The sequence below is a fragment of the Monodon monoceros genome, unplaced genomic scaffold, assembly GCF_005190385.1.
Source record: "Monodon monoceros isolate NGI ecotype Baffin Bay Population unplaced genomic scaffold, NGI_Narwhal_1 Super_Scaffold_15, whole genome shotgun sequence".
Taxonomy (NCBI): domain Eukaryota; kingdom Metazoa; phylum Chordata; class Mammalia; order Artiodactyla; family Monodontidae; genus Monodon; species Monodon monoceros.
Genome location: NW_021703771.1, coordinates 81,403,572 through 81,420,608, shown reverse-complemented (window position 1 = coordinate 81,420,608; position 17,037 = coordinate 81,403,572). Strand labels below are relative to the sequence as shown.

At 43.5% G+C, this 17,037-nt stretch overlaps 2 protein-coding genes across 5 annotated transcripts in view; one reads left to right on the top strand and one right to left on the bottom strand.

The window, feature by feature from the left end:
• Positions 1-13,829, top strand: part of PLG (plasminogen) — a 44,574-nt gene extending 30,745 nt beyond the window's left edge. For all 4 annotated transcript variants that reach the window (XM_029223349.1, XM_029223348.1, XM_029223351.1 and 1 more), the window contains 7 exons: positions 81-174; positions 4,271-4,391; positions 6,139-6,219; positions 6,712-6,852; positions 8,721-8,827; positions 12,266-12,411; positions 13,065-13,829. In XM_029223349.1, the coding sequence (XP_029079182.1) occupies positions 81-174; positions 4,271-4,391; positions 6,139-6,219; positions 6,712-6,852; positions 8,721-8,827; positions 12,266-12,411; positions 13,065-13,226 (852 nt within the window). In that variant the 3' untranslated portion in view covers positions 13,227-13,829. The remainder of the gene's footprint in view (positions 1-80; positions 175-4,270; positions 4,392-6,138; positions 6,220-6,711; positions 6,853-8,720; positions 8,828-12,265; positions 12,412-13,064) is intronic.
• Positions 13,830-14,071: 242 nt separating this feature from the next.
• SLC22A3 (solute carrier family 22 member 3) overlaps positions 14,072-17,037 on the bottom strand; it is an 87,223-nt gene continuing 84,257 nt past the window's right edge. Inside the window, exon 11 of the mRNA XM_029223353.1 lies at positions 14,072-15,651. Coding sequence (XP_029079186.1) covers positions 15,591-15,651 — 61 coding nt within the window. The 3' untranslated portion in view covers positions 14,072-15,590. The remainder of the gene's footprint in view (positions 15,652-17,037) is intronic.

Here is a 17,037-nt window from a genome sequence, read left to right as displayed (position 1 = left end):
TATGCCAGCCTCATGTGACATTCTCTGCCCTCCCCCGCCCCGGTGTGTGCCACCCCCTATATGCCAGCCTCTTTTTCCAGTACTGCCGCAATCCTGATGGTGATGTCAATGGTCCCTGGTGCTACACGACAAATCCAAGAAAACTTTTTGACTACTGTGATGTCCCTCATTGTGGTAAGCTTCTTTCTTTTTTGGAAGGAAATGACTTCTAAATAAATGCAGCATCACCTGGTCTTACATCTGCAAGACAAGAGTTTGGGCTGAGCGCTTCTGGGCAAGAGAGGGTCCCCTCTCCTTGGGAGCCCTCTTTTCATCCTGGGCCTCTTGAATCTGTCCTGCTCGTGGCCCCCTTTGTTAGGCACCGCCCCCTCCTCTGACTCCGTAAACAAAATAAATGCAAAATTCTCCAAAAGAGCAACTTCAGAGGTGACCTACTCAGCCTCCAGACAGTTCCACTGAACTCTCCAGTGTCTGGGGTGGGAGGCATGAAGCACAAATTTAGAGTCACCCAGATAGGAAGCTCTCTCTTTCAGCAGCTGAGAAGAAAGAAAGTACAAACAGCAGGAAACTGCTAAACATACAACATACATTGTAAACCTATAAACTGTCATCCTAAGAATTCAATGAAAAGTAACACAGCTCTTTACAAAGCCCCAACTTTCTTTACACTAAGGTGATTATGCATTAGCCATGCATTAGTCAGACAACTTAGAGGAAGCTTGCTGGGTTCTTTCCTCATTTCTCTGAGACTTTTCTAGGGAGTGAGAAGCTTGGATCAGCGAAAGGGGAGTTGAAGTTAGTTCTGAAAAGCTGGGGGTAACAAATCCATACATAGGTAACAAATCCATAGATAAGACTTTTCTAGGGAATGAGAAGCTTGGATCAGGGAAAGGGGAGTTGACGTTAGTTCTGAAAAGTCTGGGGTAACAAATCCATAGATAGATAGATAGATAGATAGATAGAGGTAACAAATCCAAAGATAGGTCTGGAGAACAATGTAAACCACTTTGATTTGGACCCTATCTTACTTTCCGCTGATCCATCTTTGCAAACACCATCTGTCCTGGTTCCCGCTAATCAGTCTGGACTTCTCCTTTGCACCGTTTGATTGCATCTGCTTGTGTCTGCCACGTGCGGGGACAGGCTGGAGCAGAGAAGTTGCTGCTGCAAAGCCACTTAAGTCCACGTCCGGAGATGGTTTGGGAGGCAGTTTGGGGAAGGGGTTGAGAGCTCCGGAGCCACACTGTCGGGCTTTGATTTTGGGCCACTGCTGGGTAGAGCAGGGGGAGGAGGGAGAGGTCAGGGTGACAGAAAAGATTCTACTTGGTTGCTGTCCTTGTGGTCTCTGGACTTGGGGAATTTATAGCTGACTCGTTCTCCAGTGTGTGTTTGCTGTGCACAAGCTCTCTTGGTGGCCCTCCATCTGAGAGCCCCTGGTGGGGTTAGCGCCTCCCTTTCCACTCCTCCCTGCCACCCTGAAGCTTTCTGGTACCCCACTGCCTCTTACCGCGTGGCCTCGCTATCCTGGACAGGCTGCCTATGTGGCACGATTGCCTTTAACTTGTATAGCTTGACAGTCCCGCCCCGGCCTCTACAGCTGTGCCTGGGATTCATGCACCTCTGATTCCCACTGAAGGGAAGTACAGTAACGTCCCAGGTGCAGCCCTCAGTCACCACCAGACGCTATCAGCTTCTCAAGTGTGAGGCAGGCCTGGGTATCCTTCTTCAGGAAATATGTCTCAAGATCAGACCACGTGGTCTGATAACGTGCCCACATCATGAGGAAGCGGGGACCTCACAGTCCGCTGGAACAGCCCTCTCTCCATTCTTTCTTCTTTCTTCCATCTTAAGAACCTGATTCTTTTCCATCCTTGACTTGGGTAAGTGTACCAGCATCGTAGAAGAGGCTATTTGCCTTGATGTCTGCAGATGGAGGTTTACCTTACACATCCCTGGGCATCCTTGGGGCCTCTGTTGAATCTTCCAGTGCAACATCTTTTTACGTACCCACCATCAGAAGGTAAAGATTACAAACCTCAGCTGTGTCCTTCTTTCTAGTGCTTAGAGCAATGCCTAGTACATGCCAGGCACTACGTATACATATTTGAATACATATTTGCTGAATAAGTAAATTCAGCAAATATGTTTTCAAATAAATGAACGAAATCTCAAATTACAGTTCCTCCAACATGTCAGCTCGGTGCTTAAAAGGGTGGCTATCCCAGGTTAAGGGTACTTTCTGTGTGTGTGCTTGTATGGCTTTCGATAAGTTTATTCAGATTTTACAGAATATGAAATCTCTTTGAAGTATGACTTTGTTTTTTTAGGTTATTTTCATTTTCTCTGCTTTTTTAAAAAAGATTTTTATTGCTTATTCCTGGGAGATTTTGGATTTCCTTTATGTAAGTGAGAAATTTCCTAATAGCAATTTTCCTTAAAATTTCCAAACTTTACATCGTCTGTAATTCACATGGAAAACATCTTTAAAATGAAAAAGTAGCACTGATTAACTTTTTAGGCTACACGTAAGCTTCTTTAAGCAACTCACCTGAAAAATTTGTGTAAATATTCTGTGTTATTAAAACAATGGCACCATGCAAATTGCACATAAGTAATAGCATAAGTAAAACAATTTGAAATCAGAGCTATAATCTATTCAGCTCAGTATTCTGCTTCTCAATTTTATCAAGGGATTGTATTGTTTTTCTCTTTAATATTAACTTCAAAAATTGAAAGATGCAGGCTTCCCTGGTGGCGCAGTGGTTGAGAGTCCGCCTGCCGATGCAGGGGACACGGGTTCGTGCCCCGCTCCGGGAAGATCCCACGTGCCGTGGAGCGGCCGGGTCCGTGAGCCATGGCCGCTGAGCCTGCGCGTCCGGAGCCTGTGCTCCACAATGGGGGAGGCCACAACAGTGAGAGGCCCGCGTATCACAAAAAAATAATAATAATAAAATAAAATAAAAATTGAAAGATGCCCATTTTAAACATAATTTTATTTATTTATATTCATTTATTTTAAATTGTAAATTTTTGTTAATTGGTTTTAACAACTCATTTCAATTCCACCAACACTAACAGTACAAATAATAAGTAATTAAAAATAAATAGAACTTCAGTTTTGTTTTGAATACTAAGACCAGGGTACCATAATATCTGTAGTTATTCTTTTCTTAGTCCATTTCTGTAAGTCTATCCTGTGTAAGACACAGTAAGAGAAATTAAGGTCAGTGTTAGAGAGTAGGATTTCATTATATTGCATGCTTCTTTAAAAAAAAAACAAAAAAAACTTCTGTATATAGAGTCTCAGAATAGGCCAAGACAATTGGAAAGGTATTTGGAAAATTCAGATTCCAGATTCACTAGATAGAATTTCTTGGTTGATTAAGAGCAAAAAATTTCTCCTTGTAATGTTATTATCAACGATGATTTATGCTTCTGTTTTTGAAGATCTTAAAGGGCTCCAGACAGTAGAGAAGCCCTTTATGAATACCTTGTGTAGCCCCTGAACTGTTCTAGACATTAGTAAGTGGCACCAACCAGAGATGGAGCATTAACCCTAATCTCCAGGAACCCTGCAGGCCAGGTGGAGAGAGAAAGCAGGTGGGAGAGTGAATAGAGAGGAAGGCAAGCGAACGGAAGTCATCCCCGTGGCATTGGGTTAGTCTTGGGAGGCTCCCTGGAAGAGCCATCCTGAAACTGGCTGAGAGAAGGCATTATTTCAGTTTAGGTCTGTTATCCTTACTACACACACAGACACACACACACGCACACTTGCGTGCACACACACAAACACATGCACACATACGTGCACACACAGAGATTCACATTTTAAAAACACTCTCAGTGCCTTTCAATGGGGATGACAAGTACGGTTTTCAGTAAACTTTACCTGGTTCAGATGATGGTGACGATGATTCACCCTCTAGATATATCACATCAAGTCAGAATAACAGTTTGTGTCAGTCAAGCTCCTCTCCGAAAAGCTCTCATTCTAATGCCTGATTCTTCCAAATTTATTTAATCACTTCCTTAAGAAAGCAGTAAAAAAAAAAAAAAAGTACTTATATTTTCTTGAAAGGAGAAGGAAATGTTGTTGTCCCCTACCACTCTTGAAACTTAGAAAAAATATTCCAAAAGTTGTTTATGATTTTACTATTTAGTTTGGGCTTTGGGATGTCAAAAATTCAGTGCTTCGGCCACAAGCCATGAATTTATCACGAGTTGCTCTCTCACGTCTTCAAATGCAAATTTTTCCCACTTTGTGCCACAGCTTCCTCTTCATTTGATTGTGGAAAGCCCCAGGTAGAGCCGAAGAAGTGTCCCGGAAGGGTTGTAGGTGGGTGCGTGTCCACCCCACACTCCTGGCCCTGGCAAGTCAGCCTTCGAAAAAGGTAACACCATTTCCAGAAACAGTGTATTCCATCCTCCTGTGTACTCCTTGCAAAACCTTTCTACATTCACACTAAATCCACATACCCTCAGTATCAGTACCTGCCTCTAAGTTCTGCAAAGGAGTAAGGAAAACTATAAAAAACTTTTTCTATGTTTTTTAGTTGAGGGATAGTTGCTGTAAAATATGTTACGGCTGTGCAATATAGTGACTCACCATTTTTAAAGGTTATGCTCCATTTATAGTTATTATAAAATATTGGCTATATTCCCCTTGTAGTACAATATATTCTTGTAGCTTATTTTATACCTAACAGTTTGAACCTCTCACTCCCCCTCCCTATATAGCCCCTCCTCCTTTCCCTCTCCCCACTGGTAACCACTAGTTTGTTCTCTATATCTGTGAGTCTGCTTCTTTTTTTGTTATGTTCTTTTCTATGTTCTTCAGTTTGAAAATAGTCAGGATTAGAACCTTTTTTTTTTTTTGATCTGGGCAGCTCTCATCAAAATTGATAAATGTAGCAATTTACACTAAGTTCCCATATTGCTGAAAAACTATGGAAGATGCCTTGAGGGTTTCGATAGATACCCACTGTTACTTTGTCAAACGAAGAGAAAGGGATATTTTTAGAAATGGGACACCTGGAGGGGGAAGGTAAAGATTAAATTATCTATAATATATCACAGATACAGAGTCTCTTCTTTTTTTTTTCTGTCTTTCTTTCCTTCCTTCCTTCCACAGTTTTGAGAACTACTGAATTTAATCAAAGGGTGCTCACCCATTTGCAAAACGCCATCTCATTCAGTGAAGGGTAGCTCAGGATCGCCGTAATTTAAGAGTGATCAGTCCCCATCCTACATGACCCAGAAGGTTCAGGTTATCTTTCAGTGGCGCTCGCCTTTGATAAGCCCGTTTGGTGTCTCATTCGAAGCACATGTGGGAAACAGGCTGATCTGCTTTTGATGTTACACCAAAGCGCATGCGCCCAATCGCTGTGCTCAGTGGTTTTCCTTCCTTCTGCTTGTGAGATGCTATCGATGAATGAAAATAGTCTATTTCATTCCCCGGTTGAGTTGGCTTTTCTTTTATTTGTCTTATCATTTAGTAACTGCTTGAGATACAGAGCCTTCACCTTTCACGTATCTCATATTCCTTCTTTCCCAAGATGCGCTGTGGTCTATTTCCAGATTGATAATCGCCTTGCTGGTCATTCACTTACTATTTGTGTCCCTTTCATTATGATGGGCTTCGGAGCGGCTCACACAGATTTTATGAGTGACCCCGTGCCTAAGCAGTCCTATAAAGTAAATGATTTAGGAGACGTTCCCCCCAGAGCGAGCTTTCTCAGGTAAGATTAGCAGATGCCCGTGAATCACGGCTACTCAGGATCCCATTTGGTTCCCTGAAGAATGACTCATCGGGTCTTGCATAGATCTTGTCAAAAAGAAGTGACAGGGAGCTGGAGTCCAGGGCCAAAGGGTCAAAGCCATGGGTGTGGACCCCCTGTTGGAGTCGCATGGCTTTGCTGGGCCTCGCCTGTGCGCCAGCCACCTTCCAGAGTGGTGTGGTGACCTCCTGAGAACCCACCACAGGAGCACAGCTCAAAGCTCCCACATCCCGATGACGGGCCGGTCACCTTGTCCTTTGGGAACGTCAGCGATATCACAACAGAGTGAGCACTACTTCCGGGCTTTCTGTAGAATAAATCATCAGGTTTGAACTAAAATCCTGGCACATTTTCCTTCTAGATTTCCTTCTAGAAGCCACTTCTGTGGAGGCACTTTAATATCCCCAGAGTGGGTGTTGACTGCTGCCCACTGCCTGGACAGGTATGTTTAGGGGACCCCTGACACAAAGACTCACTCGTCTTAAAGACTTCCGCCTCCCCCTCTCTCCTTTCCTTCACCTTTTCTCCTCCCCTCTCCCCTTCCCTGTTCCCTCCCCTTCCTTCCCTCCTTCCTTTCGTGGCAGTGACACTGGGGACCAGGGAATGGATGAGAAGGGCCTGAGGCAGAATTGCCAGGGCCATTGGACGAGAGAGGAGGAGGTGTTTCTAGAGAGAAACGAAGAAGACAGACCCCTATCTGTCCTGCGCCAACTTCAGTGTTGGTGTCATTCTTCCTCTGTGGTCAGGCCAAAAGCAGCCCCGAGAACATCCCTTAACAGCCAGGTTCAGGTAAACCATGAACTTGTTTCTTGCCACTCGGAGGTCTCTGATGGTAGGTAGCCCAGTGGGGAGAAGACGCAGTGTTTGTGGCTTAGAAGGGCACCCGATGAAGGGCTGGCCCAGATTTTGTTCCTAACGTTGCTGTCTTCTCTAGCTACTCAGGGCCGGCATCATACAAGGTCATCCTGGGCGCACACCGAGAGACCGCCGTTGAAGACAGTGTCCAGGAAATACAAGTGACCAAGCTGTTCCCGGAGCCCACTCGGGCCGACATCGCCTTGCTCAAGCTGAGCAGGTACTGGCTCGCCCGTGACTCTCACCCTGTGAGCAGTGAGAACATTTGCTCATCGCTGGGCTTATGAGCCGTAACAGAGTTGTGTGTGGGCAGCCCCATCTAGGACCCCAAAGGCACGGGGCATTGGGACAGGCATTGACCTTCAAGTGAGAAAACCTGGGCTCAGCCCCGCCTGCCTCTTACTAGCCGTGGTCATGACAAAGGCACCAGGACACAGTTTCCTCTTGCGGAAAAAGAGCGAGTTGAAACATGAGGTACAGGTTACCCCTCAAACTCTCTCACTTAATGTTCCCCAGCCGGCTAATATACATTCATAATCAGAGAATTATTCAATTATTCCAGGTTGACACTCTCTTTTCAATGTAATAATATATTTGGGGGAATCCAATGGGATTATGTATATTTCGATGCACTTTATAAAAGACGATGTAAACAGACACACACACTTAAAATTCACAAGTGCAAATTCTCCTTCCTATCTCTGCTTTTATGTTTCCTGTTGAAATGGTCTTTTATTAAGTCTGACAAAATGATAAATTTGTTAACGTCATTTAAAGTGAGCGGTATTTGGAAACAGGTCACAAGGGAGACAGCTAAATAAACAGACTGCTATTTTGAGAATAGGCACATTTGGGACAGTCAGCAAGGCATGCAGAGCCCATCGGCCATGCATGATGGGCTCCAGATGACAGCGGGACGACGGTGACGGTGACGAGGATGTGGCCAGCCCAGGGGTCAAGAGTCTGAGTGGGGCTCGCTGGGTCTGGACAGAAAACACTTCACAAGTTTTATGGGTCAGTAAACTGAGTGACTCCCTGGGGTATTTGGACGCTCTGGAAAGGGAAGAAAGGGCCTTCTTGGCTTAGCCTAAAAAAGGAGCTGATTCGCTTTTCTCCATGGTCCCCTGGGGCCATCAGGAAAGCTGTGATCCTCGAGCAAGTCATTTAGTGAACGTGGGTTCTGGATGTGTTCTCCGATAGACTGATGCGCTTGAGCTTTCGGGTACCCACCCCCAGGCCCCCCAAACCCCAAGAGTCTCAGGCATTGGCGTTCCGCGAGGGGAACCTGTACCGTGATGACTGTGGCCCCCACTCCATGTGAGACGCCAATCTATTCTGGTAGCTCTGACAGCGTGTGTCTGCTTCAAAGTTGAAGGCCATGATGGTTCTTAATCAGAATCAGGCATTTCTCATATACAATGGGTTTTCCTCCTGAACTTACTAAAATAGAATCAAGTCTAAAAGTCAAAGTTCTAATATTTGATTCTCTGGAACTCTAACGTGAAAGTTTGTGGAAAACAATAGTACTTTGCTTAGGCAAGGTACTTACTTCTAATCCTCTTTGATTTGGTATCTTGCATTATATTGGATTCTTCCAGCCATGGTGTTGTAACATTCATGGGTGAGGAATCTGAGGACCCCGAAGATGGAGCAGCTTGCTCCTAGTGGCACAAGGCACTTGTTATTATTAAAGCCCTGTGATTGTATTTCAGCCGAATGGTCCACCTGCTGACTGAAGCCCTCTTAACTTCATCTGGAAGCGTGCACCTGGTATAAAATTCCCATAGTGCGAGAATAGACATTAAAAGTCATTGTCATCTCTGTTCCCACCTCTAGTTTCTTGTCCACAACTGGTGCCTTTAAAACAAATTGTTCTATTTTTTTTTTTTTTGACTCATAAGATACTACAGGCAAATGTGAGGATGAAAAGTTGTTTTCTACATTGCGCTGTGTCAGTGAAGCAAGGAAGAAATACCAGCTCAGAGCGTTCTGGGGCTCTGGGGCAGGTGGGATCTTGTGACCAACAGATGAATGGCAGAAGTCTCCCAGCAGGGCAGTCAAATGTAACTTTTGATGTTTTCCTTTCAGCCCTGCCATCATCACCGAAAAGGTAATCCCAGCTTGTCTGCCATCCCCAAATTACGTGGTCGCGGACCGGACAGTATGTTACATCACTGGCTGGGGAGAAACCCAAGGTAAGATAAATTCTGTGACTCACATGATGAACTGGTTCTGACCTGCAACCTACATGGGAAAATGAGCATGTGTACTGATTTCTATCAGTGAGTGAGGTCCACTCCCTCCCTGACTTTGTCTGGACATCTGCCTCCGTCTCTATAATCAGTCATCGAGGGACATGGATGAGGGGAAGGGTATGAGACTTGAGACTCTGACCCCCCAAAATCCAAGGTTAATATTGTGTCCCCAGGTAAGTAGGGTTTTGACACAAGCTACAAATTAAGGGTGTTAGATTGTCGTTCATGTGAATTAAGCGCACAGAGTTCCCAAACACGGTGCAAATCAACAACAAAAATTATAGTTAAACTAGTCTCCCCAAATACCCACTTGCCTGGCTCTGTGTGGAGACGTTGTCGGGGGTAGGGCAGACTGACAGCAGGGGAAAGAAAGAAAGGTCCCAATTCTAGGATGGTATTTGGTATTGGTTGACGGGGTGAGGATGAGAGAGGAAACGTTTCTGCAGGATCCTGGCTCAGCAGCTGGTACTATATTTTGGGAATCCCGTCTTCTCTTTGCAGTATGCCCTGCATTATATTATAATAAAAATTATTATTATATCCTTCAGACTCGGGCCTAGGAACATTATAAGAATGTCCTAGATCTCTGCCTCACTTTCTCAGAAGCATTGGTCGGAGCACCAGAGTGGGAGTCAGGAACCCTGGAAAGTAGTTCTGGTTCTGCCACCAGCTGGGCGAACGGGACAAGTCACCTTACCTCTTTGTACCATTTGGCATCTAAGCCCTCATCCATAAAATCCGTGTTTTCAAATTATGTTCTACATGTTAGCCTTGGTTTCCTCATCTGTGCTACCCTATGAGGTCACTGTGAGGACTGAGACAGTGCATATGAAGAGCTCAGTGCTTTGGAGATGGTATTTCAGCAGCTCCTGTGCCTATTATACGACCACCACCGCCATCACCACCATCATCACCACCACCATCACCATGGACACCGTCATCACCACCACCATCCTCGCCATCACCCTCACCATCTCAGGATCATCACCATCGCCGTCATGGTCGGCCCCCAACCCTCCCCGTCATCACCACTGTCACTGTCATCAATAAGTACCACATAACCTGTGTGTAGCTGAGCCCTGATGGAACCCAGGCCTGCCAGACCCCCGCAAGCCCATTCACTGTTTCTTCTGTCTCACCCAGCACCCACACTTTTCTAACTATCACCCTGCACTGGGTTCCCGTCTCTCCAGGCCTCGTCTGAATGTCTAACTGGAGAAAATGATTCTCAATGTATTCATTGGGTCAGGAGTCACAAAACATGAGTCAGGTCTGTTTACCAATTTTCTATATGTCAGTAATGACATCAGATCAATCAGCCTCTCTGTGTGAGGTCAGAATTCTCCCCTTTAGTCTCCAGACTTTCCCTGACTTCTGTATTCCAAAGCAAGGTAAGGGTTGATGTCGAGGGGGTCATTCATGTCAGCCCCTCATCAGCAATCGCTGGGTGTTTTCGGGGACCTGCTTCGACGTCCCCACCATCCCATCAGGTCCCTAGGTCACCCTCAGCCTCAGGCCCTCAGAAACGCCATCTCTCCTGTGGCCACACGATGGCAGCACCTCTGCACAGACCACGAAGGCGTCTGGTCAACTAGCAGTGGATTTGTCCCTAGCCTCAGGATGCCTGTCTTGCTCAGAAAGCAGATGTAAGAGCAGGACACTCAGTTAAATTAATTTTCAGCAAAAATTTTTGAGAAGGCCGCACCCTCTGCATATCCACCCAATTCAGAAAATGCATCCGCTACCCAATGCTTCTGTGGTCAGGACTTTCGTCCTCGGTGGCTCTGCCCAGGGCTGGGACTCGCCTCTTCTTTCCAGATGGTGGATCTCTTAGGTGCTCCCGTCAACTCCAGTGTAAGTTTTCTGAACTCAAGACAATTTTCCAATTTTATTAAAAGTCTTTGGAGAAGAAGCAGTACCTTATTTCTTGGCTGTTTCACGCTGGCAACGCAAAGATTTTGCAAAACTCATGAAAGCTGGGCTTGCAAAATTGGAAAACTGGATTATTTGTGAAAATGCTGAGACGTACCTGGGTGTGTCCATCTGGAAAACATCATCTCTTCCTGTGATCGTGCACGGGTTCTATTTCCATTTGCCAAAGTAAGAAAAAAGCAGTTTTTCTCACAAAGAAAGAAGTGCAGTGAGGAAAACAAGCACACCAAAGAATCTTTACTGGCCCTAATCGGAAAAGACATGTAAATTAGGAAATAAATTAAGACAAGGTCCACCCATCACATTAGCAAACATTTGAAAATTATTAGACACCACACACTCAGAAGGTTGTTGTGTACTGTTTTTCTAGTGACATTTTACACTGTCACACCTGTTTAGAAAATATTTGGCAAAGATATTGGGAACCATAAATATGTCTATATAATCCCTCAGAACTTAGACTTAAGAAAATACTAAGGAATATGAATAACCTGTAGGAACAAAGAAGTGATACGCTGAGAGCAGCTGTTGTAGCCAATGAATGTGGTGGTGAAGAATTTGGGCCATGATGTTGCAGACCCAAGTTCAAATCCCAGCTCCACCATACTTGCTGGGTGATCTTGGGCAAACTACACACCCTCCCTAAGCCTCAGTTTCCTTAACTGTACAATAGGAATGACGAAAGTGCCTAGGTGATCGGACTGTTTTAAGGATTAGATGAGCTACACCACATAATGAGCTTATGCCTGAAAAAGTTAATTGTCAGTCAATGACAGCTGTTCTTTTTTTTAAATATTGTGGTAAAATATATGTAACGTCAAATTTACTTTTTTAACTGTTTTGAAGAGTACAATTCTGTGGCATTGAGCACCTTCACAACGTTGTACAACCGTCCCCACTATTTACAGAACACTTGCCTCACCCCAAAAGGAAATCCCAAACCCATTAATCAGTCACTCCCAACTAAAATATTAATTATACAGATTGTAGGTTTATGAAAGCCTTTATGATATAACTGTGTGTGGAAAAATGTGCAATACGATATAAGTAGTAAAAGAAGCATATAAAAATCCTAGAAGGGCATATATGAAAATAGTAGCACTACTATTTCTCAATCTCTCTTTATACATTAAAAGTACATTTCTTTATAGTTTAAAAAAAAAAAGAAACCAAAAAATAACAACACAAACCAACCTCAAAATCCCATAAAGCAGCCCAGATTAATTAAGTCTAGGTCTTGGGAACATGAAATCTTATATAATGTTCATACTTTCAAGGGTCAAAAAGAAAAAAGAAAGAGTTCTACTAGTACCAGGAACTGACTTCTTGTTTTATCCAACCTCACGATGAACATGAGATCTATCATTGCTGCTCTGTTGTTCTGGAAGCTTCCTTGCGGACACGTTTTCGATCCAGTCACCGTGTGTTTCATCTTTTTAAACACAGGCACTTACGGTGCTGGCTTGCTCAAGGAAGCCCGGCTGCCTGTGATTGAAAACAAGGTGTGCAATCGCTATGAGTATCTGAATGGGAGAGTCAAACCCACCGAGCTGTGTGCGGGGCATCTGGCTGGAGGTGCTGACAGTTGCCAGGTAACAAAAGACTAAAGAGATCAAAGTTCATCTTGTGTTGGCCTGTTTTGGCCCCTTAGACATTTCAGCCCCAAAGCAGCAAATTCTAGAAGGATTTGTCAATCGAAGGCCACAGTCTAAATGTTGCCTGGAAACCTTTTAAGCATGTCTCTGAAGGCTGATTCAGGTCATCTAGGGTGATTTCTTCGGCCTTGAGTTCCACACTGGTTATAAGGGAATAGTTAAGCACCATCACAGCAACAGCCCCTATGCCTCTGGGAGGGGGATCTTGGGTGGGACTCGGGACGTGGCCTTTCTAGTAGGAAAGGGAGGTTGGTATAAGACAAAGACCCTCCCACACCTTCTTTAAGATTGTTCTTGGGGTTACCCTCCCTAAGAGAAACCCCAAGGCTTGAAGGGATGAATACAGTTTTCACAAGGGATTTCTTTCCCCCCCCCGGGAAACACTAAATGGTACGGTTTCGTTAAACGTACATTGCCTAGTACTGAAGCACAGCAGATGTTCAAATAATATGTTACTAAGTTCATTTCTGGTTGGAAAGGGATGTTCAAATACTGGGAACAACTTACATTTGGGTAATAGAAGGATGACATCCCATACTAAAAGGATGGAAGCTTAATCCTCTCATGGTTTTTTCCCTTCCTCTGTGTAGGGTGACAGTGGAGGGCCTCTGGTTTGCTTTGAGAAGGACAAATACATTTTACAAGGAGTCACTTCATGGGGTCTTGGCTGTGCACGCCCCAATAAGCCTGGTGTGTATGTTCGTGTTTCAAAGTTTGTTACTTGGATTGAAGAAATAATGAGAAAGAATTAATTAGATGGGAGACAGAGTGAAGCATCAATGGATCTGAAGCTGCAACATGGGTAGGGAATTCAGCGTGCTCAAAAATAATTGACAGTAATCAAACTAAGTTTGACACTGTACTTAGCTACCAGCTACTGCCAACCGCAACATTTGTTTGTATTGCTGTGGATAACTTGTTCCTGTCCATGGACTGCTGGATTCTGTAATAATGAGGCAATACAGCTATGACATTTGCTGAAAATAAACTCTGTACTTCCTTTGACTTAATTTTTTGATTTTCACTGTTTTCATGCTCTTCGTTCATCCTACCAATTGTAAATGGTGTAACTCTTACAGACCTGAGTGATTTTGTTCTCTCTCATAAGGAAGAGAGGAACGAGAAGCCTGTAAGATGAATAGAGAAGCCCTAGTAAGTCACCTATATATTTACCTTGTCACACATCTTTAATGTCTTTATTTTTGGCACTGGGATGAATGTTTTCAAAGCTGCAGCATATATGGGGAATCATGAGAGCAAATCCTGTTCTTGGGAATGAAATCTGTTACTGACAACTTGACTCTAGCCCAGCACAGGAGACCCTGGGCAGACAGCTCTATTCTGAGAAGTAAACCGGGCAATGGAAGTGTCATAACACAAGACCAGCTAAGAGTCTGAATGGTATTCTGGGTCACATATGAGTCTAGGAATGGTGCCAAGAGCCTGGAAAGGAGCAACGAACATATATTGAAGGTGGACCATTTAATTTCCATCAGTAATTGGCTGCCTGGATATGTAGTATACTTTGTCACATGGGAAGAGTGTTTTACAGTGACGCACGTTCAGAAAGAAGAGAAAGGATGCCAATTGATTTTTCTTGACAATTTACATTTTTTTATTGTTATCAGAACCCAAATGTCAACTCAAAATACAATTCCAAGGTGATAGTATCAAGAAGCAACAGTCATCTCACAGCAAAGAGAAAAATGCAAAAGAAACAAAAATGCAAGGGTGTATGAATAAAGGGTAAATGCAGCATTACACCCTTAAAGAACTGTGTTTATTTCATTGAAAAATAAAGTATTCATATTCAATTCTGATGTGCTTTAAGGATTAAAAACTTATTTTACAATTAGCACGTACACCGTACATATCGTCACACGTTCACATAGAAACTTTCTTCCTCACTGGCAAGGTTTCCCTTTGGCTCACATTTTACCTGTCCACCCAAAATAATTCATTAAACAATTCTGCATAAGATACATACTGAACCTGAAAATATAACAAATGTGACATAGAAAGCAGGACATCATAAAGACAGCATATTTGTATTTAAACTCCACATTTCAAAAAGTCTCAGAAACAAAAAGAAAGATCAAATCCCTTATTAGTACCTGTAAAGTCATGTACAATATAAACTTCTGCTAGTTCTTTTAAGCATGGATATAACTGAGCTTTCTTTCAAACTAAAATGTAAGCTTCTTCCCAAGACAAGTCAAAAGTGTCAAGATTGAATGAGATTTGTCCATAGTTTTCACTCTTGACCATGGGCATCATGATAGAGCTGAATTCACACATATAAGATAAATATCCCTGTATGATTAAAATCTGAAGACCCATGAATTCATAGTCCATGGGTTTCATCAGTAAAACACTGAATATGTGGCCCTAGGTGTCCACTAAAGGAGGACCGCAGTTATCCCGAATCATCTCAGGACCAATCTGATTTTATAAACAATAGAGCCAAATCCTTGAATTGTCCAGCAGATTTGTTCTTATTTCTGGAACAAGGCCTAAAAGTGCCTGCAACCCTAGATGCTCCAGGAGCTTAAGGGGCTCAAGGTGAGAAGAGCAAGCAAAGGCTCAGAGCCAGGTGGCCCGAGGTCCTTAGGTTCAGTCTCTGCATTAACAAGATCCCCAAATCTTCATCTTCCCTGCAATCATCAGAACCCTCAGTTCAGAGCCTCCGCGTCCTGATCAGATTTGATGAACCCATTTCTGTACACTTGCCCCAGAGCCTTGGTTTGCACACCTTGCATTCTTGACGGAACCGTCATTGAGAACTGGGCGGGGCTTCTCTTGTCTCTCTGTAACCCAGTGGGTCAGAGACACTGCCCCAGCGTGAGAAAAAACCTCAGGAGGAGCTGTGCACACAACGGGCTCTTGGCTAAACCGGTCACATATTACATGTTCCCAGAAACTTTGACAGCACGATGAGTCTTGATTCATCCAACACGTATAGAAATACTCTGGATGGTCTGAATGTCTTTGTAAAGTATTAAAAACACTTGGAGCTGCACAGCTGAAGTGGACAACACACACGTCTCTGCAAGGCACGTCGGTTCCTTGGGGGGACCAGCCTGAATATCTCTTTCCTTGCATCTTTGGCAGGGGGCTCAAAGGTGAGAGCTCAAAACTTGAGTTTTCTTTTTTCTGCCACATTTATAGGAATGTGGACTAACAAAACAAAGGAGAAAAGAGAAAGTCCTTATAAAAGATTACACAACTAGTGAGAAGGAAGTCTTTTTGTTAATACTCAATTTCATAGTTGGTTTTGATCGAATACGCGCATGCATAACTACTCATAAAAACCCAACTCAAAGGGAACAAAATTAACTGTCTCCAAGTCATTTCTTGCCTGCCCTCAATCCCTAGGCAGGGGTTAATTAGCATTATAGCACATATAAATTCTTTATGAATTTCTACTCCGTAACAGATGGTTTGGAAACGAGCTGCTAATGTGAACAAAAGAAAGCAGAAATGAGAAAATGACTAAGTGCTGTTGTAGAAGGGAAAATGCTAACAGGTTTCCATAACTTGGGGCTAAGTAGTTTTTGTTCCTGAGTAAGTGATTATAGAATGCAATCAATGTGCTTAACTTGTAAAACCATAGATCAGACTTTTATTAGACGTTCTTTCAAGGGTAGGGACCAGGCATCATTAATTAATTTACTCAATTTTTTAATTATGAAAATTTACAAACAGAAAAAAATTCATGTAAGTTGAATTTTTGTTGGATGAATTCTTCCTGTGTATGTACTGCTTGGATATTAATTTTCCCTGCACACCATTGAGATGGCCTTCTCACCTCCAAAACTCCATCTCTTCCAATTGTTTAATTCTATTTTTAATATGATTGAATTGGCAAAAGAGTCTTGATCTCAAATCACTCCCTCTTCCTCCACTTTTTCCTGATGAGTTTGAAAATCTGACCTCTGACTGGTTTGGGGATCAAGAATGAGTCTATCACGCTCACTATAAATGAGCAGCAGCAAATGGAGTCGAGTCAAACAGAAGAATGCAGTCCCTGTCGCTGGAGGGTTGGCACAGAGGGCATTCACAAGAGAGGGCAGCAGATGTGCAGGAAAAGAACTCTGCACCACTGAGTTAGACGTCTTAAAACTCCAATGACACATTCCCAGGCTTGTGCCACTAACAGTCAGCACTGAACTTCTTACTTTTGACCCTATAATCCCGGCCGGGATGCTCTCCTGCATACCCCAGCCCTGAACAGATCCTGCAGGGCACATCAGCCCATGAGAAGTTGCCCTTAAAGTTTGGATATCTTATTTGAAGATAATCCTATTTCCTTTCTCACCATTTCCCCTGCTTTATCTAACCTTAAATAGTCTTCTTTCCTTTGGTCTGTTAGCATGGCTGCAATTGGGGTGACAGGGTTGGACACCGCCCACCCTGATCTGGCCCCCATACGCTCATACAAACCAAATAATTGTCTGTGATGACACAGCTAGCAGCATGTTTATCCTTTCTGGATGATGCAAGTCTTTCCATGATGTAACACTCAAGAGGACAGTTTTGATACCTTTTATAAATTTCTTTTTT